We start from the raw sequence: 25,572 nt of genomic DNA, 5'->3' as shown, positions 1-25,572 counted from the left end.
TGCTGATGATTTGCTATTTCATGTGATTAATCCCCAAGTCTCGGTTGGGGCCTTGCTAGAATGTATTACAGATGTCGGGGATTTCTCGAGTTTAAAATTAAATTTAGGCAAATCAGAAGTTCTGCAGAGGGGCGAAGACCAAGGCATAGGTTGGCAAGGTCACTTTCCGTTGAAGTGGGCTGGTGAATCTTTTCGTTATTTGGGGGTGCAGTTGGCCATGGAGACCTCAAAGTTGTATCGATTAAATGTGGCTCAGTTCTTACAAGACACTAAGCATTCCTTTGAGAAATGGAGCCACCTACCCTTATCTTTAATGGGTAGGATTAATCTTTTCAGAATGATAATCTTCCCTCGTTGGCTTTATGTTCTGCAGGTCTTGCCTTTGCACCTCCTACAGAAGGATTTACGATTAAACAGGCTATGTCAAAAATTTCTGTGTGTGGGGGAGACAGAAATTGAAAATGTGCTTTGAATATCTATATGATAATAGGGCGCAGGGAGGTTTAGGACTACCCTGCCTTAGACGTTATAATCAGGCTTGTCTTCTACGTTACCTTAGGGATTGGCTGTTTGATACTGAGCAGTTCACTCCAACATGATGGGAGCGGGCATTGTATAATCCTTGGCATTTGAACTTTCTTCTGCAGGCCCAATCTAGAAACCTGACTCCAACTTGCTGTAGGAGCGTATTGTTACAGCCCTCGAGGAGTATTTGGTGGACTCTCTTAAAACACTGGAATCAGAATCCGAACTTCAGTGAGCTTCTACCATGTCAGGGCAATGCTGACTTTCAACCAGGTTTGGAATCTGGTTTGTTCAGAAGTTGGTCAGAAAAAGGCATTGTCTTGCTTGAGCATTTTTTCAATGAGGACGGGAGGTTTTATAGCTTTCAGGATTTACAACAAAGACTCTCCTTTGCCCACAAGGATTACTTTGCTTATTTACAACCACATCATTACTGTTTTAGTTTAGGATGCTCTTGATTACAAGGCTGGGTCAGAAACTTTGTAAGTTTTTGCAAGGGGATGTTTTTGGTTTGGTTTCCGTTTCTGGTTTATTTGTTGCATTTGTATCCCACATTTTCCCAGGCTCAATGTGGCTTACAATTTTTCCGTCATAACTTATGCCATTTCAGAATACAGATACAATTGGTAATACATATAGAACATGGATGATATAATGAACAGTCAGGTAACACGTATTTAACATGGATTACATACAATTGGTAACACATATTGAACGTGGATTACATAATGAAATTAGACAATACGATATAGGGAAAAAATAATCCAAAAGCTTTGGTTTCTCTTCTCCCCCCCCCCCCCCCCCGGGAGTATGGCCCTCTTAAGGAGGCTTGGAGCAAAGACCTTGGGTATGAATTGAAGGGGGTGGAATTCTTACAACTGAAAAAGGCTATCCCGAAGCAGGTTAGCAGTGCTGAACTTCAGGAGAGTCAATATCGTATACTTCACAGGGCATATATTTCACAATATCAGGCTGCCAGAGAAGGATGGGTGGCTGTTACTCAATGTTCCAAATGTCAGCGGGGGTACAATATCTTTAATTCATGCCTTTTGGCAATGTGGAGGTGTCCAAGCATTTTGGAGATCCATTCATAGGTATTTAGGGATTCTTTTTGGGCAATGTGTAATTTTCTCTTGGAAAGGAGTCTTGTTGAATAAATGGGAGGCTTATGGGCTCTCTGACAAAAACTCCTGTCTTTTCCTTAGCAAAGCTTAAGCATTGGGGAAGAAATGTATACTCAAGTATAGGATTAAAGAGGCACCTCCATCCTTTTGGCACTGGAGAAACAGATTGCATGAATTAATGCTTTGGGAAGCACGGGTGGCTCAAAATTTCCCAAGGAGAAGAAGAGCCTTTATGTCTATCTGGAATAGTTACTTGCTATCTGTCTCCTATAAAGCAAGAAGTGCTGTGTTAAAAAGGTTCTCCAGTGTTTCATAAGCTCGTAAGTTTAGTAAGGGTTAATGTGGGATTTTCTGTCAGGGAGGGGGTTTAGAAACAGATGTTAACACTCCATAGTGACCTGGGTTCATAAGAGCCCAGACAACAGGTCACCTTAGTTATAGTTCAAAGGTAATGGTTATGAAAAGGTGGAAGGAGGAGTGATTTAGTTACTAAGATTGTATTTTCTTTTTAAATTCGGTATTCTTTTGAAATCTATGCCTAATTATTTGTTTATCAGTTTGGCGATTTGATCTTACCTAGACAGATTATAAAAATCTTGACGCAAGATAGATATGATGGGTTGTGGGGGAGTGGGGGGGGGGGGGGGGGTAAACCATTGAACAACACATGTTTTTGTTTGAATTCATGTATCTTTATTCATTTGTTCAATAAAAATTGTTTACAATTAAGAAAAAAGAATTTAGAAGACCTACACAAGGAAAGTGCGAGAGAGACTGGGATCAGCTCATTAGGAAAGTGAAATGCCCAAAGGTAGAAAAGAAGATTGGGATGTGTCTGATTTGGAAAATGTCCACAATACAGAAGAAACCAGTCTTCGCAGAAAAAAACAACAATTGCCAAAGACAGCGAAGATGACACCAAAAAGGGAAAAAATAATAAAAACAATTGATAGGTATTATTACGCTCAGAAAGTAATTTGTTTTTGATATTTCTCAACTGAAGCAGGTTTGGCTGCTTTGCTAGTTATAAAGATTGTTGCAAGATTGTGCACACAGCCTTTTTAAATGTTGAGTTATTGCAATAAGGTATCGTTTGACAGAACATTCTTCACATAAATATTGATACAACCAGAGAATATGTACATGGTGTAACAGACTCCTGACGCAGGCCAGGTAGGCCGAAACACAGCTGTGTTGAGTCATATCACCTTAATAAATTCAAAGTTTTATCATTATTTTTGTGTCGTCTGTTTTTGATTTTATTTTTGGATTCCATTTGTTTTATTTTCTTTCCTTGTTGATTTTTATTTTTACTATTTTTTCCCTTTTTGGTGTCATCTTCGCTGTCTTTGGCAATTGTTGATTTGGAAAATGTACATCTTTTCTTTATGTATTTTGCAATCCTGTTTCTTTTTTTTTACCAGTACTGCACTCTTGGGAGTCTCCATTTCAGTTTTTGTTTGCATGTTTTTATAGTCCTCTATTCTGTATCAAAAGTGTACAGCGCTGCGTACATCTAATAGCGCTACAGAAATAAGTAGTAGTAGTAGGAACTGTGAATGTGTGGAGAAGAATTATGCTAGCATGTAGTGTGTCTATGTAGTTAGTCCAGCTTGTTCCATTTTCCCAGCAGTAGGCATATTGGTGCTTTAGGGTCTAGAGTAATATTTATAGTCCTGTGTTTCCATAGGTAGTATTGCTACATTTGAGTCTTGGAAGTTGGAGCTATTATGGTGTGATAAGTTTGCTGTACAGGTTCTAAGTATCTTTTTGCAGGGTTTTGTTTTACTTCACATGGAGGAGCATAATCGAACGCGAACGCCTATCTCCATGAGCGTCTATGTCCGAAAACGGGTACGTGAAGAGGCGGGACAGACTGTATTTTCGAAAAAATGGACATTTTTCAGCTGGGCGTTTGTTTTTTTTAGCGATAATGGAAACTAAAAACGTCCAGCTCAAAAACATCCTAATCCGAGCCATTTGGTCGTGGGAGGGGCCACGATTCGTAGTACACTCACCCCCCTGACATGCCAGGACACCAACTGGGCACCCTAGAGGTCAGTGCGGTGGACTTCAGACAACGCTCCCACATGCATAGCTCCCTTACCACGGGTGCTGAGCACCCAACCCCCCTCCCCCAAAACCCACTACCCACAAATGTACAACACTACCATAGCTTTTAGGGGTGAAGGGGGCACCTACATGTGGGTACAGTGGGTTTTGGAGACCTCCCATTTACCAGCACAAGTGTTACAGGTAGGGGGGATGGGCCTGGGTCCACCTGGCTGAAGTGCACTGCGGTACCCACTAAAAGTGCTCTAGGGACCTGCATACATGCAGGCCTCTAGGACTTGTTGCTGCTATATAACATTGGCACACTAGTTGACACCTGAAGACTAATCTCTCCGAAAATGTCTTTTATTGGAATAAGCACGCTTACTCACAGTTAACTGCAGATCAGAGGTTGTGCCCCACTGGCAACGAGTCTCCCTGGTACTGAGATGAGCAGTAGGTCAGAGCTGGCAGAATGGTGTACAATGCCCTCTTTCAGCCACATTCAAGGTAAGAACTAAGTTCTGTAACGTGGCTAACACATGAAAGGGATCTAAAACTGGCTTACAAAAATGGCCACTACCTCATGGACTACCGGAAACAAAACAGGGCACACTCTGACCCAGTAAGCAGGGGGAAAAGCACCATGGGAGTAGAGCCTACCAACTACCAACATCGTGAGCATTTAACACAAGCTAGTGGAATCACGGAGCCCAATACCCTACACCCACCACAATGCATTGCTGATGTGACTCTGCAGTGCGCATAACAGAAAAGGTGTCACACTCACCCAAGAGCCACATCAGAACCAGGGAAAGGCTGTTACAGGATAGAACACATTCTGCTGTCATGGAGGTGGGTATGGCATTTGAGGCTGGAAAAAAAGTTTTTAAAGTGGGGTTGTTTTGGTGGGAGGGGGTTAATGACCACTGGGGGAGTCTGGGGAGGTCATCCCCGATTCCCTCCAGTGGTCATCTGGTCAGTTGGGGCACTTTTTTGGGACTTGTTCGTGAAAAAAAAAAGGGTCCACAAAAAGTGACCCAAAATCGCGGTAAAAATGCTTTTTTTCCCCCCCCCGATTATCAGCTAAAGACGCCCATCTCTCCTTGGAAAATAACCACGCCCCAGTTCCGCCTTCACCACGCCTCCAACACGCCCCCGTCAACTGTACCCATTTCCGCGACGGATTGCAGTTGGAAACGCCCAAAATCGGCTTTCGATTATACCGATTTGGAAGCCCACGGGAGAAAGACGCCCATCTCCCGATTTGGGTCGCAATATAGGCGTTTTTCTCTTTCGATTATAAGCAGGATAGGGACTAGTCCTATTTGAAAGCATGCTCAGGGGCAAGTGCTGCCTTCAGCCCTTGTCTCCCAAAAGGAAAAAGGCTCAAGACAGTGGTTTCCACATCCCACAGAGTCATCACACAAATAAAAACTCATCTGCTTTAAACTAAGGGTCTGCAGGTGGATGGAGCATTTGCTGTTCCTGAAGTGATAATTACAATTTGAGTATTTTTGTGTAATGAATTTCAAGGGGGATACCTACATTGTTGGGGGAATATGGAGTTTGTAATACAGAACTGGAGCTTCAGGGTTTGTACTGAGATTTTGTCCAATTCTGTAGAGAATACAGAGACTTCATTCCCACAAAGAAGAATTTGATGACTAATGTAATCAATTATAATGGTAGTTTTTACTGCGTAGCTGGAATTGGCTGGCTGGAGGAGGGTTTCTTTAAGGCCATGGTGTCTTATATTGCTAATTTTAAAGTGTAGAGATGGGGGAAGGGGTGTGTAATGTGGTAGTGGTGATGTTGGGCATGATGTGTGGAAATATTGATTTGGCTTGCCCCCCAATACCTATTGCCCCTTTTTGCCACCCCAAATATTTCTGTCTAGAGAAGCTACTGGAGCCAGGGATCACTGCCCTGGGGCCTAGCAATTCTGCTGCACCAGGCATCACGTCTATACAATCTGCTGAAGACAGGGAAATAATGAAAACAGGAGACAGCAACAGCCTTCTATAAGAGGAGTGAAGTCAGCGTTCATTTTTTTCTCTATCTTCTGGCAGCAGTACATAAACACATTGGCCTGGCATGGACAATAAAAAAAATATTTTCCTGCAAGTCTGTTATAAGACTACTGGACAGAAATGGTACAATTAGTCCTTACCTGATAACTTTCAATCCAGAATCTTGTGGGTTATGTCCCTCTATCAGCAGGTGGAGATAGAGGTTTACTATATGTGGTCATGTGCAGCCACCTTAACCTCAGTATTGTTGATACCAAAGCATTGGAAGCAGGAAGAGGGAATCCAACAGTAAGTCCTCTCCTGCTTGCATAAAGCCCATGTAGGCTCCTCAACTGCTCCTGTGGGAGGGTAACAGAAGATTTCCTGTTTGTTTGTTTTTTAGTTACTTTATATTTCTTTTTTTGGTTGTAGCCAAAATCAAATGAAGGAATCTGATGCAACTAGAAGAAAACACTCAACCCAGAACAACAAAGGGCGGGCCTATGGACTGATCAGTTGGGACTAAAGGAAAGAAAATGATTAGGTAAGGACTAATTTTACCTTCTACAGCATCCCACAGACCAATCCAGAGACTTGTGGGATGTACCAAAGCAGTCCTCAAGTGGGATGGGGTACTACAACCTCAGCAGACTTGAGCGATGTTCCACAGGTTGCAGCCATCACACACTGCCATGTCAAGTCTGGAATGCCTAGCGCTGCCATGTCAAGCCTGCAATGCCTAGCAAGGGAAAGACAGCAGATCAAATGACGATCTGCAAAAGCCATCCACGGCAAGACAGAGAACCAAGTGGCCAAACTGCAAAAGGCAGCTAGACAGGACTCAGAAAAGGAAGTCAGCTGTGCTCTGAAAGAAAAATAACACTGCCACCCGCAACAGGAGAGACTGTTCCAAATAGAAGCCAGCCGAAGAAATTGCCTCTATCAGCCAACGGCCATCGCAGCTCTAGAAACTAGATCCCCTCATCTGCGACCAGCAAGAGGACAGCCTGAGGCTATGCCGGGAGGCATTTCTGCTCAGCGGGTCAGGAATCTGATGATCACATTGCAGTGTGGGTGTCTTGTAAGGAGTTGCCTTCCTGTATACCTAAGGCTCTCCAGGTTCCGAATATGTCTGCTTCTGATCCTGCCACTGCCGCATCTGTTAATCTTAAAATGGCAAGCACTAGAAAAATACTTACGCCTTTTGCAGTGCATGAGGCTATGAAGGAAGTCACTTCTACTCAGTGGGTCACCCCAGACATTGCCCTGCACGTCCACATCTGCCAATCTAAAAATGGCAAGCCAGCATGGCATTGGAAGCTGCATTACCTTCCTAAGGTCCCAAGCAAAGCATGAAGCAAAGATATGACCAATGGAACTTGCTGGTCACTTCCAAATAGTATAAGAGTACATGGTAAACGTCTCAATAGCGGGAAGAGACCAAGGTTGAATGGGATGAAAGGCAGAAACCACCTTATCAAGAAAAGGCAGGACTGTTTGCCCTGTCACCCCCTTCAGGAGAAATCCAGAGGATCTCAAACAAAGTTGGGAGTTCTGAAATTCTAAATGGACTGAACCTGGAATGCTGAAGAAAGCTACGCTGCCCCAGACGATAGTCCTGATTTCTTTAAAGATGAGAGCGATCCTGACCTGACCAAAATGAATATGTTATAAAAACAAATGAATGTGTAGACATGTCCTCAGGAAGATGCCGAGTCTGTGAATCATCCAGATCTTCCGACAACTTCACTGAGTCCTCAAACAATAGCTTGCCCTGAAAAGTGAATATAATTGGGTCTGCCAGAACAGTTTGGGCAGCGGAAGCCATGGGCTTTCTACTATCCTGAAGAAGATTGCATGTTCCCTCTAAATCCTTAATTATTCTCACCTTATCTGCTCATGACTGCTTTACAGTCTGGGCAGTAGCAAGCTCCATAATTAGAAAGAAACCCAGTATTCAGTACATATAATAATATAGTTTATTAGCATCAGTATCTTACCCAAAGGCAGTACAGGCAACCAGGCATTCACATAGTGGAACAGCACTTCACGACACGTCCCCTCTCTCCAGCTTTCTTCAGCCTTCTCCCCCGATACCCTTCAGACTGCCCTTTTTATACCCTTCTGACTCTATTCATTCCAATGGACCCTAGCTTTCTCACCAGAACTCTTTGGCCCTTATCAGTTGATAAGAATGACTTCACATGTTCCCAAACCTTCCTCTAGCCCCCCCCCCCCCTTTGGATGTTCTCATCCTACTTGCATCTGAGCCACTGCTATCTTCCATTAGCCAAAACATCTTCGCTCATGACTTGTTGCAGGTGCCAGTCCCAGCATTGTTGACAAGAGCAAATTCTCCCTCCCTTGTCAGCTCTCTGGGAACTCACTTCAGCATTTGCTGCAGTGAAATGTATTTTGTGTCAGAGATCTTTGATTTTTACAGGCCTAGTTCTTAGTCTGAGCCATTGGCCTGTATTTCACTGAGAGCAAGGGACAGCATATTTCTACAAAAGGGAGCTGAACAGCTGCCGTTTGAAGCTGCATCTGCTGCCCAGCGGCGCAACCACATCAAACGACTGGCTATGATTGCCAAAGACATCTGTTTATTTGACACCCAAAACAAAACTAAGCTGGTCTTGACTCCACATCTGGAGAGGAGTAGGTCGATTGTCTGCCTTCTGGAAGAGATCTGTTGCTGCCAGCTATGACATGCCCTAGTAGTATACGAGCTGCAGACAGCTGCCTCCAGAGAGAGAGAGAACTTCTGAAATGTCAGCGGAAGTTTGTGTTTAAATCACCTGTTCAGACTAAGTTGGCTTGAAGAGAACCACAGAAATGGGGACCAATGCTGAAAAGGAACCCTTGAAGTAGTCTGATGCGGAATCAGGCCCATGGGGGAATGTCCAAGAAAGAGACCCTTGGGCCTATAACTTGAACCTGTTCCTAGATCCCTACCTGGTAGGGAAAGTAGAACCTGATTTGGGTTGGCACCTGTTGCTGAGGAGCAAAAGGAAGAAAGGACTTCCCAAGCCTATGTGGAACATCACTCCCAGATACTCAAAGATTTGCGCTGGAAACAACTGACTCTTGGCAAAATTGATTACCAATCCTAAGGACTGAAGAAGAGTAGCTATCTTGATGAAATTTGAAGAGCCTCTTGATAGACAAAGCCGCAAATCAGTCAATCTCAAGGTATGGATTGCAGAATCCATCCTCACAAAGGAAAGCTGCCACTACCACTATGACCTTGAAAAACAATGTCCTTGATAATGTGGAAAGGCTGACTGACATGGTCATAAATTGCTAAAGTCCTTCTGTGGGAAGGTGCACCGGGAATATGAAAGCGTGTTTCCTTGAGGTCCAGGGAGGCTAGAAACTCTCCCTGTCAGACTGAACTATTACACACTGCAAGGTTCCCATAGTGAAAAGTTGAACCGTAAACACCCTAGACTCTTATGATGTCCAAACTCTGCTGGAAAGAAGCTCCCTGGTTGGAACTATCAAGCAAAGGTAACGACTTCCAATTCCCCCAATTGCAACTGGGGACAAATTCGAATGTGCCTAAAGGCAGAAACGTTGGCAAGGTGGCAAGAACTGCCTGATATTTGTGTTTGAACTTGCAAGGAGACTCCAAGAAAATCTGTAGAGGAATGAGAGAAGTCCAGGTTGTAACCGTGTGATGGAAAAACTAAGACACATGGTCTGAGGCAATTTTGGTCCACTCCTCATGAAACCCATAGAGGAGTCCTGCTATTATGAAACCCAAGGAGTGAACTAAGACTCCATCACTGGGAGATGCAGCAGGCATAGGAAGACTTGGAGTGAAACCCGAGCTCATTCTGCCAGCAGCAAGGCAGCTTGTCGTAGTGGAAGCAGAAACCTTGAAAGTGGCTTTCCTGGCTTCATGAAACCTATAACAAAATTGGGAGGATTTAAATCATCCTTTAGACTCACCCCCTGGCAAAACTCTGAGACTTGGGAGTCCCTTAGGTATTTACCCAACTGCCCTAAATCTTCTCCAAGCCCAAGATTATTTCCACAAAGTTAAGTTGTGAGATGTGACTTGGAAGCCACATTAGCGGTCTGATGCCTAAGCCAGAACTAACTTCTTACAGAAAGGGTCAAGAATTGGCTGGTGTGGCTGTGCACTAGAACTGGCATTGGAGCTAACAAGTGTGGCTGAGAACCTGTTAGTTTTATCTTGAGCCCTTGTGCCTAGGCCGAAGCCTAGGAAGGACCTTGGCCAAGGCCTAGGGTAGACCAAACGGACGCTATGCAGTAACAAGGGCCGTGAAGCCCAACATACTCAGGGAAATCAGTAAGCACCAACAGAAAAGGGAAATAAGACTACTCATGCGGGGCCGCAAGGCCGATCGGGAACCCACTCATACGGAGTCCAGACGTACGGGCCGCAAGGCCGAACTGGAACCCAATCATACACTAGGGAAGGGAAAAGAACAACGAGAGGTCCCAGAAGGGACTGGAGCTCAGGTGGCGCACACAGCGCCGGGCACTGACACAAAGGGGGAGACGTCAGACCAAACTGGCAGATACAGACAACAACCAGAGGGAGAGAATACAGACAAGGGCTACATGGAACCCAGGTAGCGGTAGGCAGTACCCACAGGGGTAAAAGGGTAAGGCAGGGTCAGAGCAGGACACTACTAGACTCACGGAACCTAAAGAAGCGAAGCTCCACAGAAATGGCTGCCAAGGAAAAGACAGAAGAAAAGGCAGCTTCTAATTAAATAAACCAGGCAAGGGAAACAGGCTCCCCAGAGCAAAAAAAACAAACACAGAACATCAAGAGTAAAAGCAGACCACGGGGAAGAACTGCCTTCAATTACAAAGACAGGGAAAAAAACAGGGTTCACAAGAGTGCAGAAAGGTTTAAAGCAGACTAAAGAAAAAGGCTGAAGGGAGGCAGGGCTCACAAGAGCCAAATACCAACCACTGCACACAAATGAGATAAAGCAGATACAGAGAAAGGCTGCTTAAAGAAGCAGGGCTCACAAGAGCCAAATACCAAACACTGCACACAAAGGGTTAAAGCAGGCTAGAGGGAAGACTAAACAAAGTCACGGACAAGTCAACACCACAGTCAGGAAGAGAGAGGCAAGGCAGAGGAGAGACAACAGACACAGCTGTGCTGCAGTGAAGTAATCAGGGAAACAGCTAGCTACAACCAGCACACACAGAAACTACAGACAAGGGGAAGAGCAAGCAGACTACAGAGAACACACTCTGTGCCATGAGCACAGACTAAGCAGGACAACGAGAGCTCACAGTTGCAGGTGATAATGCTAGAGCGTCCACTGTAGGGAGAGGTAAGTTTAAATAAGGTCTGACGTCTGCTGCCTCAGACGTCAGGCCAATCAGGAGCGAGTCCCAGTTATTCCCCTGCCTGTCCCAGTAGAATCATAACAGAACCAGAGCCAGATGGCGTAGAAGAATATGGCTGTTTGCACCATTGTTCACTACAGATAGCAAGCTGCAGCAGGATGTGAAGCAGCACCATATCACCTTTGGAGGGGCCACCCCCCCTCCTCTAGTGAATCCAGTGGTGCTCCTCTGGGGCCTCCGACCCGGGCCTCCGCTTCCTCGAACTCGCTGGCAAGCCCACATCCCACTCACTCCAGTGAGTGGCTTCTCATTTTAACCCCCAAACCCACCTCCCCACTCCCCCCGTTTTCCATTTCTGTTGATGGCTCTCTCATTCTCCCTGTCTCCTCAGCTCGAAACCTTGGGGTCATCTTTGACTCTTCTCTCTCCTTCTCTGCTCATATCCAGCAGATCGCAAAGATCTGTTGTTTCTTTCTTTACAACATCCGTAAAATCCGCCCCTTTCTTTCCGAGCACTCTACCAAAACCCTCATCCACACCCTTGTCACCTCTCGTTTAGACTACTGCAATCTGCTTCTTGCTGGCCTCCCACTTAGTCAACTCTCCCCTCTCCAATCGGTTCAAAACTCTGCTGCCCGTCTCGTCTTCCACCAGGGTCGCTTTACTCATACTACCCCTCTCCTCAAGTCGCTTCACTGGCTCCCTATCCGTTTTCGCATCCTGTTCAAACTTCTTCTACTAACCTATAAATGTACTCACTTTGCTGCTCCCCAGTATCTCTCCACACTCGTCCTTCCCTACACCCCTTCCCGTGCACTCCGCTCCATGGATAAATCCTTCTTATCTGTTCCCTTCTCCACTACAGCCAACTCCAGACTTCGCGCCTTCTGTCTCGCTGCACCCTAAGCCTGGAATAAACTTCCTGAGCCCCTACATCTTGCCCCATCCTTGGCCACCTTTAAATCTAGACTGAAAGCCCACCTCTTTAACATTGCTTTTGACTTGTAACCACTCACCTCCATCTACCCTCCTCTCTTCCTTCCTGTACACATTAATTGATTTGATTTGCTTACTTTATTTTTTGTCTATTAGATTGTAAGCTCTTTGAGCAGGGAATGTCTTTCTTCTATGTTCGTGCAGCGCTGCGTACTCCTTGTAGCGCTATAGAAATGCTAAATAGTAGTAGTAGGCGCCTCAAAGGGGGTTTCCACTAGGATAATCTGGGCCGCCCCCCCCCCTTTCCTTGTGCTGGCTCTTGCAGCCCTTTCCGGCGTGCCCTTTCCCAAAGCAGAAGAAAGTCACAGCCCAACTCTGGCAAAGTCTACAATTTATTTCTCACAAAACCAAAAAAACATAACAGTCTGTGGCTGGTTTACATCCTATCGGGCCTCTTTCTAGAAGGGCAGTACATACCACACTTGCTTGCCCCTCCTCCCCCCTTTTAGCTCTGGTTCAGTCAATCCTTGCCTTTTTCCTCCGGTCCAAAAAAAAAAAAGGAACCTGTGTTCCCCTCACCCGATCCACAGGAAGAAAGCAATAGGGCTCGAGCAAAAGCCTTTTCCTCTACTGTGCCCCAGAGACCCCTTACACCCCCTCCTTCCCTCTTTAGTGCTAACAACACGTACCAATTTTCTCCAGGGCTCTCTGAAAGGCTCTAGAAAGGCAGCCCACAAACCTTTTAGTTTACCTCCCCTTTGTGCTACGGCAGAAAGGTCCATCCACTCTCCTTCCCGTCCTTCCACTTCAGTCCCTTCCTCCTCCCTTTTTCCTGCTTCCCAGTCCATCAGCTCCTTGCCACCTGTGTTTTCCACCTGTTTATCTTTCCCCTGATTAGTTTCCATGAAGCAATCTCCCCCCTCGGCCCCTTGGGACTTGTAGTCTTTCGGTTCCTTTCTCTCTGGATCCTCCCTCCTTCGCCGGGGCACTTGGAAATTGTGGTCCTCCCTTATCCCCATAGACCTGGCGTGGCTCCTCCTCCCCTGGATCCTAACTGGTTGGTCTGAGGCATCCTGGGACTTGTAGTTGTAAGCACCAGGGGAACGAAGGCTGCTGCTGGTTTGCTTCTTCTTCTTCACCTGTTCCCCTCCCAGGGACCCCTCACAACCTCTAGAGCTCTATGCTCACTCTCAGCTGATTGCAACAACTATTGCGCTACTTCTACACTGAAGCAGTTTCCTGGTCCACTCCTCATGAAACGCTAGGTGCCCCATGCCCTGAAAAGATGCAAAAATGTGATGGAAGCAATTAGAGGTACCAGGGATGCTGTGGATAACAGGGTGGTTGGGGCTAGTATGCAAAAATGTGGCCAGTATCAGTGTGCAAAAAGAGAGAGAAGAGCAATCTTTAGGAGAATAGTGATAATTGTTCCAGTCATGCAAGGACTGCTTGGCCAGGCAAGCAGTAAGAGAGAATGAGATAAAATATGCCCCCCACTGGAAACATAGCTGACTCATAGGATGGATAAACCAGCCTTGAACCTATAAACTTCAGGTTGAAAGGCAGCCACCCTCCTGAATAAAACTAGTTTGATGTAAACAATGCAACCAGAGCAAATGCCACAAGGGCAGCATAGAGGGTGCAGGATTACCATGGAGACTGAGAGAAACTTGGGAGGAGAGCACTAGCCTCACAATCAACTCAAAATGTAACATTTCTCACAGAAACATGGAGTCAACAGCCCTAAGCCTGACTAACTAAACACCAGTTGTATGGCCTCTGAAAAAGGGAAACAGTAGGATCTGCCCTAATCCTGATCCCTTTCTCAGCTCCATTAATGATGCACACATACCTTGAACCTCCTTGAGGAGGGTACAAAAATATTCTTAGTGCAACTGTAAGAGGGTGCATTCAAACCATAAATCACCTCATGACACACATGCATGTCCACTAGAAGACTTTCAGATAGTCAGTACTTGCCAAGCTGCAGCTTAAGGTTCTTGCTGCCACAGAACAGTCACACAAGTCTACAGGGCCTTCAACCTCACCCTTGGGAAGCTGCGGGAGACCCGACTACCACAGGCGTTTGCAGGACGAAAGGGGTCTGCAAACTGCCCTAGACTTCCTTCTCAGAAGCCCTTGTTCCTTAAAAACTATCAAATTTAAAGAAAATGGGAGCGATCCACCCCAGTTCCCCAGTTACATCTTCTAAAAGCATGCACTTAAAACTTCTGGACTCACAGGCAAACCTGGCCCCAAGGGAGCGCTGGCGCTTCAGCCTCGCCATGTGGCATGGCAGGAAAGATGGCGTCCTCAGGTGCGCAAGTGCACCCAAGAAAACAGCTGTCCTGTGCCCACCAAAACAAGCCAGGAAGGAGCACAATGCTCCACGGTGTCGGGCTGTACAGTGGCCTGCATAAGCACAATGGGAGGAGCTCCGGCATGGGAAACAGCAGCAGCCTAGTGGTTTCCACACCGGGAGTCGCATTTGCTCTCCCTCACCAAAGCAGGTAGGGTAAAGACTACTCACCCCCTCGGGAATCGCTGTCGCATGCCAAGTTGGTCCTCATTCCCCTCAGCCCAGTGGTGTTCCTTGGTTGGCTGGCACCCGGGGCGGATCGCCGCTACATTCCCCCCCCCCCCCCCCGGTGCATCACAAGACACCCCCCAGGGTGCATTGCGTCTTACCTCCTGGGGTGGTGGGAGCAGCTGCGCGGCTGTCGGCTCCGCCGGTTCCGTTCCCTTTGCCCCGAAACTGGAAGTAATATCACAGGGAGCGGGGAGCCAGTGGAGCAGACAGCCATATGGCTGCTCCATGCACCCCCTCCTGTAGCCCCCACCGCCCCGCCCTTGGTACACCGCTGCCTCAGCCGGTACTGCAAACCGGCATAAGCTCGCTGCGCTGGATGAAACAGACTGAGGAGTTGTTTTGTTCTGGGTTTTTTTTTTTTTTTACAGTGCTCAAAGAGCAATTTCTTTTTTAAGTCAGGAGAATGAGAACCAACCAGAAAACCTGGTCAGGCAGAGGAGGGGGTGATGGGAGAGCAAAGGAGGGACCTGGCATCACCAGGTGTGCACCCAAGTCGCAGGACACCTCAGACTCCAGAAGCTCGACTAGACTCTGGGGACCAGGTACAGGGACATAACCCACAGGTCTCTGAATTGATCTGTGGGACGCTATGGAAATGCTCAATTCTGGAGACCACATCTGCAAAAGGACACTGATAATGTAAAGGCAATTCAAATAAGGGCTATCATAATGATGTGTGGACTGCACTATAAGCTAGGGCTGTACCAAATATTTGTATTCAATTCCATTTGGCCCCGAATATGTCATTCTTATTTAGCCGAATAATGATTTAAATTCAAATATGAATAATGCGGGACTCTACTGTGCTAAATTCTACTGAAAAGCATGATTTCTGATTTCACATTGTTTCTTTTATTATTTGTTATGTTAAAGTTCAATGCCCATTATTTGTATTCAGTATTTGCCCGAATAGTAAAATACACTATTTGGTATAGCCCTATAAGCTATATGTAAAGGGACTGAAGGAGTTAAAAGATTTATTTTCTAGAACAAAGGAAAAGTGGGAATATGATACAAATATTATTATTAAAATATCTAGCGGTATTCAATAAATAACTAGAAGGATGTATTTTCCACTTATTAAACTTTCAAGTACAAAGCTGATAGGAGGAAGCTAAAAAGGAATGAAACTAAGATTGTAGTAAGCACCAGGAAAAGATTTCTGGTAGAGTTTATAAAAGTCAAAAGAGTGGCAGAATTCAAATATGTATGGGTCAGACACAAACGGACCTTAGTGGCAAAAGGAGGGACAGCTACTTAAAGTAAAACCTGTGGCCAAACAATAGGCAAGAACAAATGGGGTAGACTGGGTGGACAAGAGAACCCTTTTCTTCAAATATCTCCTATGTTTCTATGTTTGAAAGTTACTCTGGATAAGGTAGGAAGGAGAGAAGAAATAAAAAATAAAAAACAACTAGATTAAGGTAGGTGGGTTCTCTTGTTAGCTTAGCTGACAAAGTGTCTTCTTTCGCTGAGAAGTAGAGCCTGTTTTGGAAACAACAGGGTCAAACTTTTGAATAAGTAGCCCTGTATAGTAAGCCTGACTATTATCATGCAGATTCATCACACTGGACAAGTCAAAAGGTTTTTTTTTTTTTTTTTACACATCTGAAGATATTTTAGTGGACAGTATTTTAACATTATTTAGTATGTAGATTTATTTATTTTCAACCAATTAAAACAACCAATTAGTAGTATGCTCTTTTTAACAGTACAGGAAGGTTAAAGTAAATATATAATCTACTTGTCTATATTCTAATACAGTAGAGTCTTGATTATCTGATTTAAACATGATCGACAGCTCATCTCTCTCTCCCTTTCCACTTAAAAAGCAGCAGCCTCCCAACTCCCAGACCCCCTTCTACCAAGTGCCTTCCCACCCAACCAAGTGTAGGTCTCCTGAGGTTGAGGCAGGAGTGAACCCCCATCCTGGAAACAGGATGCTGGGCTTGATGAACCTTTGGTCTGTCCCAGTGTGGCAATACTTATGTACTTATGTTCCTGCCCATGTTGGCTCTGCTTTCAAAATGGCTGCCACAACCTCTGGTGGCTGTCTCACAAAGCTGCTGTTAGAGTTCACAGCAGCCATTCTGAAAGCATTGCCATCATGGCCAGGAGTGACTGGAAATGCTCTTGCCCCAACTGCACCGCTGGACAATTAGGCTTCGAAGGTAGACCCTGGGGGGGCCCTACTCTTGGTTGAGTGAATGGGGAGGCACTTTGGGGAGGAGCTTCCAGGTGATGTGGTAGGTTCCCTGACATTTGGGCGGGATGGAGTGGGTACAGCCCAGATTAACACGTCAGTTAATTCAAAATATCAGACAACTGAAGATCAGTTAACTGAGACTCTACTGTATTTCATATAGCATGCTAGTCAGTTTAAATATTATTCTAGCAAAATTATACTGTACCTCTCTGATTGCCATTCAGTTGATACATCCTTCTTGCACTGATTAATCTTAAAAGATTCCGAGTTTTGCTGTGGTCGTTCATTAATAAAATCACAAACTTCTTCCATTCTCTTTCTTGGATTTGACCGTGGACTATTTTCTAATTTCAAGTCATGAGATTGAGGCCCGTGAAGAGAATGTAATCTTCTAGATCTGTTAAAAAAATCTTCAGCTTCCATTTGGGTATCTGCTTTTGAACTGTAAGAGCTAGGAAAATATCTTTCTTCAGGGCCAGGTTTTGCAAAATTTCTATCCTCCACTTGTCTTTCTAATGGTGGGTCACAAAAAGGTTGTCGAGTTTGTTCATGGCCACTGTGAGTAAAAACAGAATCTTGCATTTCTCTATCTAATTGAAATGGTCTGTTCAGCTGTCTTTCTCCTGGTCTACGGTTAGGAAATGAAGAACCTTGCATCTGGCACTCTGGTCGAAAAACATGAGATGGGGAACCATGAAAAGGTTGTCTTTGCACAGATCCACTGTTAGGAAAATCAAACTCTTCCACTGGTTTGTCTGACTGAAAGCCTGAAGATTGTGGACCACGGAATTGAGGGTTTCTTTGTTCAGGTCCACTGTTAGGAAAATGGCTCTCTTCTATTTGTTTATTTGGTCGAAAGCCAGGAGATGGCGTACCCTGAAAAGATGGTGGTCTTTGTCCACGTTCACGGTTAGGAAATGTATAATCTTCCATCTCTCTATCAGCTGTAAAACTATGAGATGGGGGGCCATCAAAAAACGGTTGTCTTTGTCTGGGTCTGCTATTAGCATAATCACGATCTTCCATCTGTCTGTCTGGTCGAAAATCAAGAGATGGAGGGCCACGAAAAGGAGGTTGTCTTTGATCAGAGCTACGAAAATCACGATCTTCCATTAGTCTGTCTGACTGAAAATTACGAGCTGAGTGATCACAAAAAGGTGATGCTCTTTGTCCAGGCACAAAGTCAGAAAAATCACGATCTTTCATTTGTCTATCAGAAGAAAATCTATGAGATACAGGTTCATGGTTAGGAAATTCATAATCATCTCTCTCTCTATTGAGTGGAAAACTTTGAGATGGGGGGCCATCATAAGGTGGTTGACTTTGTCCAGATCCTATTTTACGAAAATCAGTATCTGCCATCTGTCTATCAGGTGATAAACCACGAGACGGGGGGTTATGAAAAGGTCGTCTTTGTCTTGGACCACTGTTAGGATAATCACGATCATCCATCTCTCCATCATATGGAATGCCACGAGATGGTGTGTTAGACCGCCTTTGTCCAGGCCCACTGTTAGTAAAGTCATAACCTTTCATTTGTCTATCTGGTCGAAAATCGGGTCCACTGCTACGAAGATCACTATCTTCCATCTGTCTATCAGGTGAAAAACCATGAGATGGAGGACCAAGAAAAGGCTGTCTTTGTCTAGGTCCACTGTTAGGAAAATCAAAATCGCCCATCTGTCTGTCAGGTAAACCACGAGCCAGAGAGTCATGAAAAGATCGTCTTTGTCCAGATCCATTACTAGGATATTTACAATCTTCCATCTCTCTATCAGGTAGAAAGTCACGAGATGGGATGTTATGTTGTCTTTGTTCAGGTCCACTGTTTGGAAAATCAAAATCATCCATCTGCCTATTGGATGGAAAACGACGAGATGGGGGGCCATGAATAGGCAGTTCTCTTTGTCCATATCCACTAATAGGAAAATCACAATCTTTCATTCGTCTGTCTGAGTGAAAGTCAGGAGAAGGAGAGTCATGAAATGATTGTCTTTGTCCATAACCTCTGTCTTGAAACTTATAATCTTCTACTGGTCTATCTGATGGGGGGCCACGAAAAGATGGTCGCCTTTGTTCAGGTTCACGGCTAGAAAAATAATCTTCCTTTTGTCTGTCTCCTTGAAAGTCATGGGATTGGTGTCCATGCACAGGTCTCTGTCTGCTTCCTGAACAGCTGTCAAAAAAATCTTCTGCCTCTGTTCGAAAATCATGACTCTCATTTTCCAGAAAAGGTCTTGGTTTTCGTCCAGGTATATTATGAAATTTTGAGTCTGACACTTCTGATTTTAAATTATTATTGATACGACGACCATGAATAGATGATCTTTGTTCTGGTCTTCTGTCAAGAAAATCACACATTTCAATTAGTAATGTTGCTTTTGTGTTACTATATTATTTCTGACAAATTTCCTACTGAATAATTTTTGACAATAATCAAGTAAAATAAAAAGCTGAAATATGGAATGAGTTAATACTCTATATATTAGTTAATACTTTAAATAAAAGGCAAAACAATATAATGAAGGCAAAGGAAGTAAATAGTTACACTTATTTTATTTTCTATGGTTTAAACTCTCAGTGACTGTTCAAATTCTCATATATTACTTTAATATAAAATCGTGGATTTCTAATCCTTATTTTGTCTGCATGCTCTCCTTAGTAGCAAGAGCCAATTTCCTTTCCATGTTGCCGGGTTGTTCTCTATGAAACTGACTTCTCTGAACCCTGAGCTACTGAAATTCTTTTCCATTTAAATTTAAGCTCTGATCCAGAGCCAGCAACTTAGGGGTGCCATTTACCTACTTTTAAGGTACAGCAAAGTAAACATTTTTTTAAATATTTTTTTTATTGAATTTTTCAGTAACTGCAATAGAACAAGACCCTTCCGAAGTATTAAACATCTCTATCTTATAGCAAGTAGGTTTAAAACTTGTAGACTGGCACTTCCTGACTGCTGATCTCATACATTGTTGGAGATGCTCATCCTAACAGGAAAGAAGGCCTAGGGCTGCAAGCACTCTCAGTGGCTGAGAAGAGAAAATGGCCTGGAGTGCCACTATTGTGGCAGTGGGGGGGGGGGGGGGGGGGGGGAAGGGAAGAGAGTGAAATGAATGTTAGGTAGGTAAGGAGTTAAGAGTGAGAGAGAAGGTGGATGGAAGAGAGGAATGAGGAATGAGGATGTGGGTAGAGAACAGAAAATGGTGGCAAGAGATGGAGGGAAGGGAAAGATACAAGGTAGGGAAACAGGTAGGTGGGAGAGCTCCGAGGGTGGCATAGTAAGAGAGGGTGTTCAATAAGTGGAAGGTAGAGAAATATGATGTGGTGTACTGAGAAGATAGGTTAAAGAGATTCAAATGATGCTGTGTGTTGGGCAGGATGTGGAGGGGATGATGCTGGGAGTGGGAAGAAGAGAGGACAGATGCTAGGCAGGAAAAGTAGGAGAGAAAAACTGGATCATGCAATTCTAAACAGTGAGAGAAAGAGGGAAATGCTGTGTCAGAGCCACCACCGGTAGGTAAGGAGTAGAGAGTTGCACGGGGACAGAAATCTTACCCATCCCCGCCCATCCCTGTTGGAATCTTACCCGTCCCCACTGGAATCTTACCCATCCCCATCTATCCCCGCAAAAATGTAACCCATCCCCACCCATCCCCGCAAGAATTTAACCCATCCCCATCCATCACTGTAAGAATGTAATGGTACATAAAAGAAAATTCCAGTCAGCTCTCTCTGGATTTGAGCCACAGCACTGTAGGCAAGGAAGGAATGGAAGCTGAAACTTGGAACACTCTGGTGTGCACATGTAAGATTTGTCTCTGATTTAATGGCGGCACAGTGCGCTGAGAGGTCACCACATGCACGCGCCAGTAGGTCAGGTGACATCTGATGCTCATGCTTGTGTCAGAGCTGAGGTCTGCTCATCAGCCCGGGAGCATAGAGGATTAATTGTAACATAGTAAGTGACAGTAAATAAAGACCTGAATGGTCCATCCAGTCTGCCCAATAGTCACACTCATTATCAATTCATGATTAAATCAACGAGTGTGGTATTATATACTTGATTATGGTCTTTCTTTCCTGTTTCTGGAACATAGACCATAGAAGTCTATCTGGCCCTATCCTTATGTTCCAACTGCTGGAGTTGTCTTTGAAGCCCACTCCAGTCTATTCATCTTCTTATTGATCGTAAAAATCTGTCCAGAACTGTCCTTATGTTCCAGCCACTGAAGTTGCTGTCTAAGCCCTTTCCAGCCCATCCTAAACCAGACTTCCATATATTAGACACAGACCATACAATTCTGCCCGGTATTGGCCCTAGTTAATCACAGCCAGAGTCGCCATCTAAGCATTACTTCACACATCCACACACATGCAGCCATTTAAAGTTAGGTTTTTTATAACTTCCATTTTCTAATTAGAGATCCTCTGTGTTCATCCCACGCCTTTTTGAATTCCATCATCATTTGTGTCTCTACCACCTCCTTAATGGAAAATTTTCCACATTTGTGCTGTTAAAGCAAGGAGGAAGAGACGGAGGAGACAGCACTCAAAGAACTTGGTACTCGGTAGATGAGAGGCTGGTGCAGGTGTAGCTTACACTTCCACGGGAACCCCGCAGAACTGCTTCCATCCCCGCGGGAACCCCACAGGTACTGCTTCCGTCCCCGCGGGAACCCCTCAGGAACTGCTTCCGTCCCTGCGGGAATCCTGCGAGTTCCCGCAAACCCTGTTCCCGTGCAGTTCTCTAATAAGGAGTAAGGGTGTGAGAATGAATGCTCCCCTGGGATACCTAATATCCTAGCATGACCCCTGCTTTGATCTTCAGCTAAACAAAAAAAATCAAGAAATCCTTAAACACATTTTTGTTTGAGAAAGCTTATCCCCCCAAATAATGCTCAGTCTCCCCCTTCCTCACATTGCCTATACCCGTTTAGCCAACGTGTACTATCCTTATGTCCTTCAGACTTTTGTATCATTACCCTCTATGCATTGTAACCTTTTGTAATATTGTAAGCTACATTGAGCTCGCACTAGTGGGAAAATGTGGGGTATAAATGTACAATAAATAAATAACTGCAACAGTGACTCTTATACAGAACATACACTATATAATCTCCATGTTGACAATTATTAAATCTGATTAAACTCGACAAAGTTATGTCACATTAAAACCAAGGATATATTTATATTTTCTAAAAACTCTCACTAAAGTTAAAACTAGCATGCAGAACATACTGAAGCAAGTGTCATTACAACAGGAAGTCCTTTATGGTCTGGATCCTTCTTCAGTCATAGTAAAAACTGAAAATCACCCTGAAGAATGTATAATGTAATTGCTACTTTGCAACTGTCATTCTTAGATGACACAAATACAAGGAACCTGTTGCTCAACTGTTCCTCCAGGGACGGTGGGATGGATATTCTTACTGATGGGAGATGCCATCCAATGGAGCCTGAATGGGAATATTGCCCAGCTTTTTTTTAAGAAGTGACATACTGCACATGCACACGTCTTCCTGCCGCTGCTATTGCATGGGTCCTGGTCAGTCTGGTATGTACAGCTTATAGAATTCAACTTTAAGGGGAGGTGGGCGGGTATGTAAGAATATCCATTTTGTTGTCCTTGGACTGCTACAGGAGAGTCAACTTTTTTCTCCGAGGATAAGCCAGATGTGATATTCTTAATGATGGGAATCCTTAACTACCCAGGATGCCTTAAACAAAAAACAGGGAACAATATTATCAAGGCCCACAACAGACAGAGCCTATGGGGTTCTGCAAGTACCCCTCCCCCATAAGGCAGACTTGAACAAAAATAAATGGGCCTGGGGGGGGGGGGGGGGGGGGAGGAGGTTGGATTCTATACTCCAAATCAATTTTGAAGGACTGTCTGACCAACCCATCACAGTCAAGATTCCTGTTCCAACTAGAGAGTTGCACGGGGACAGAAATCTTACCCATCCCCGCCCGTCCCTGCTAGAATCTCACCCATCCCCACTGAAATCTTACCCATTCCCACCCATCCCCGCGAAAATTTAACCCATCACAACCCGTCCCCACAAGAATTTAACCCATCCCCACCTATCCCCGCAAGAATTTAATGGCACATAAAAGAAAATTCTGGTCAGCTCCCCCAGTCTCTCTCTGGATTTGAGCCACATCACTGTAGGCAAGGAAGGAATGGAAGCTGAAACTTAGAACACTCTGGTGTGCACATGTAAGATTTGTCTCTGATTTCTAGCACTGTGTGCTGAGAGGTCACCACATGCACGCACCAGTAGGTCAGGTGTCAGACCTGAGGTCTGCGCATCAGCCCAGGAGCAAAGAAGATTAATTGTAACATAGTAAGTGTCAGCAAATAAAGACCTGAACGGTCCATCCAGTCTGCCCAATAGTCACACTCATTATCAATTCATGATTAAATTGAGTGTGATATTATATACTTTCTTTCGTGTTTCTGGAATATAGACCATAGAAGTCTATCTGGCCCTATACTACTATTCCAACTGCTGGAGTTCTTGTTGAAGCCCACTCCAGTCTATTTGTCTTCTCATTTGTGGGATACAGACCGTAAAAATCTGACCAGCACTGTCCTTATGTTCCAGCCACTGAAGTTGCTGTTTAAGCCCTTTCTAGCCCTTCCTAAACCAGACTGCCATATATTAGACACAGACCATACAAGTCTGTCCGGTATCGGCCCTAGTTAATCAGAACCATAGTCACCATCTAAGCGTCACTTGAAACATCCACACACATGTAGCCATTTAAGGTTAGGATTTTTATAACTTCCATTTTCTAATTAGAGATCCTCTGTGTTCATCCCAAGTCTTTTTGAGTTCCATCATCATTTGTGTCTCTACCACCTCCTTAACGGAAGACTTTCCACATTTGTGCTGTTAAAGCAAGGAGGAAGAAAAGGAGGAGCAGGAGACAGCACTCAAGGTACTCGGTAGATGAGAGGCTGATGCAGTGCAGCTTACACTTCCACAGGAACCCCGCAGAAGTGCTTCCGTCCCCGCGGGAACCCCGCAGGACCTGCTTCCGTCCCCGCGGGAACCCTGCAGAACTGCTTTCATCCCCACGAGAACCCCGCAGAACTGCTTCCGTCCCTGCGGGAATCCCGCGGGTTCTGCGGGATTCCCGCAAACCCCGTTCCCGTGCAGCTCTCTAGTTCCAACCAACAGTGAGATGTGAATGTGTGGACTGAAGACCATGTCACAGCTCTGCAAACTTCCTCTACAGTAGCTAATCTCAAGTTGGCTACCGATCCAGCCATGGCTCTGACTTTATGAGCTGTGACATGACCCTCAAGAGTCAGCCTGGAAATGCAGTTTGCTAAACAACTGAGCAAGTTTGACAATGGCAGACCCCATCCTGTTTGGGTTAAAAGAAACAGTCTACCCAGCTTTTTAGCTATAGGCTCGAGTCCGCTCCAGGTAAAAGCCAAGGCTCTCTAGCAAACCTCATGTCTTGAGTGACGAGAGTTATGAAACACTTCAGTCTCTACAGATTCTTGGAGGAAAGCTCCAGAAGATGTGGAGACCTGCTTTGGCCAATTATTATAAGGCATGATCAGAATCGTTGTTCCTGAATCCTGCTTGAGTTTCAGGAGAGTTTTCATTATGAGAAGTGTAGGAGGATATGTATACAGAAGACCCCTCCCCCAATGGAGGAGAAAGACATTTGAGGCTTGTCTGCTTTGTGACCCTAGTCTGGAGCAGACCTGAGGGACTTTATCGTTGAGAAGAGTGGCAAAATGATCTACTGAGGGGGTGCCTCACTTGTGAAAGGTCTTCTCAGCTACATCCATGTCCAGAGGCCATTCAGGATCCAACTCAGTCTGTCCGCTAGAATTCCTAAGCCAGCTAATGTCACTCTCAATAGTAAAGGTTGAGTGACGCTCCATAGTCCAACAGGAGGTTCTCTCCCCCGCCAGAACCAAATACCCCGAGAAGTTGGGAAAGTCACAGATGCTAAGGACAAGCTGAGGCTGAGACTGAAATGGACAGGGTCCAACCTCTAGAAATAGAGCTATTGTTCACATCCAGAAATGGATGCGTGGTGTACGTCCAGAGATAAAGCAGCGGGTTCCATCCAGATACGGAACTGTGCCCCCAATTCAGAGATGGCGCCACGCTCCAGCACCAGATAAGGAGCAGTGTTCTGCAGCCAGAAATGAAACTGAAATGCACATCCCGAGACAAAGACTTGGAGAACCTCCAAAGACATAGTCTTGATGCATACCTAGAGAGAGAATGTGCCCCACCTCCAGTGAAGCAGTTGTGCTTCGCGTTCAGAAAAGGTGAGCACTATATTGTGGGATAAAACTGTGTCCGAAAGCCACAGGCGGAGGAAGCTTACATGCAAGAACAAAGCGAAGCCAAACATGCAGAGAAACTGAATATGGATAGAGGAAGCCACACTCCATACCCAGAGAAAAACTTGTGCATTCCAATCTGAGATGGAGCCATGTGCCACATATAGAGATGGACCTATGCCCAAGAATCAGAAAGCGAAGTTACTTACCTGTAACATGTATTCTCCGAGGACAGCAGGCTGATTGTTCTCACTGATGGGTTGACGTCTGACGGCTGCCCCAGGATCCGAAATCTTCCTAGCAACAAAGCTTGCTAGCCCTCGTGTGCACATGCGTGACTGTCTTCCCGCCCGCAGCTCGAGCGTGTCCCTCAATCAAGTAGAAAGCAAAGACAAGGGAAGACACAAATCCAAAGGGGAGGTGGGCGGGTTGGTGAGAACAATCAGCCTGCTGTCCTCAGAGAA

General features: G+C 45.0%; 1 protein-coding gene across 2 annotated transcripts in view; it reads right to left on the bottom strand.

Moving 5' to 3' along the window:
- The window catches only part of LOC115470099, a 212,979-nt gene that overhangs the window by 36,840 nt on the left and 150,567 nt on the right, over positions 1–25,572 (bottom strand). The window contains exon 9 of one of the 2 annotated variants that reach the window (XM_030202999.1): positions 16,994–19,129. In XM_030202999.1, the coding sequence (XP_030058859.1) occupies positions 16,994–19,129 (2,136 nt within the window). The remainder of the gene's footprint in view (positions 1–16,993; positions 19,130–25,572) is intronic. The other variant, XM_030203000.1, reaches the window with a different exon arrangement.

This window comes from Microcaecilia unicolor, chromosome 5 (genome assembly GCF_901765095.1).
Source record: "Microcaecilia unicolor chromosome 5, aMicUni1.1, whole genome shotgun sequence".
Taxonomy (NCBI): Eukaryota; Metazoa; Chordata; class Amphibia; order Gymnophiona; family Siphonopidae; genus Microcaecilia; species Microcaecilia unicolor.
The sequence above is the reverse complement of the archived record's forward strand: the minus strand, read 5'-3'. Positions and strand labels throughout refer to the sequence as shown.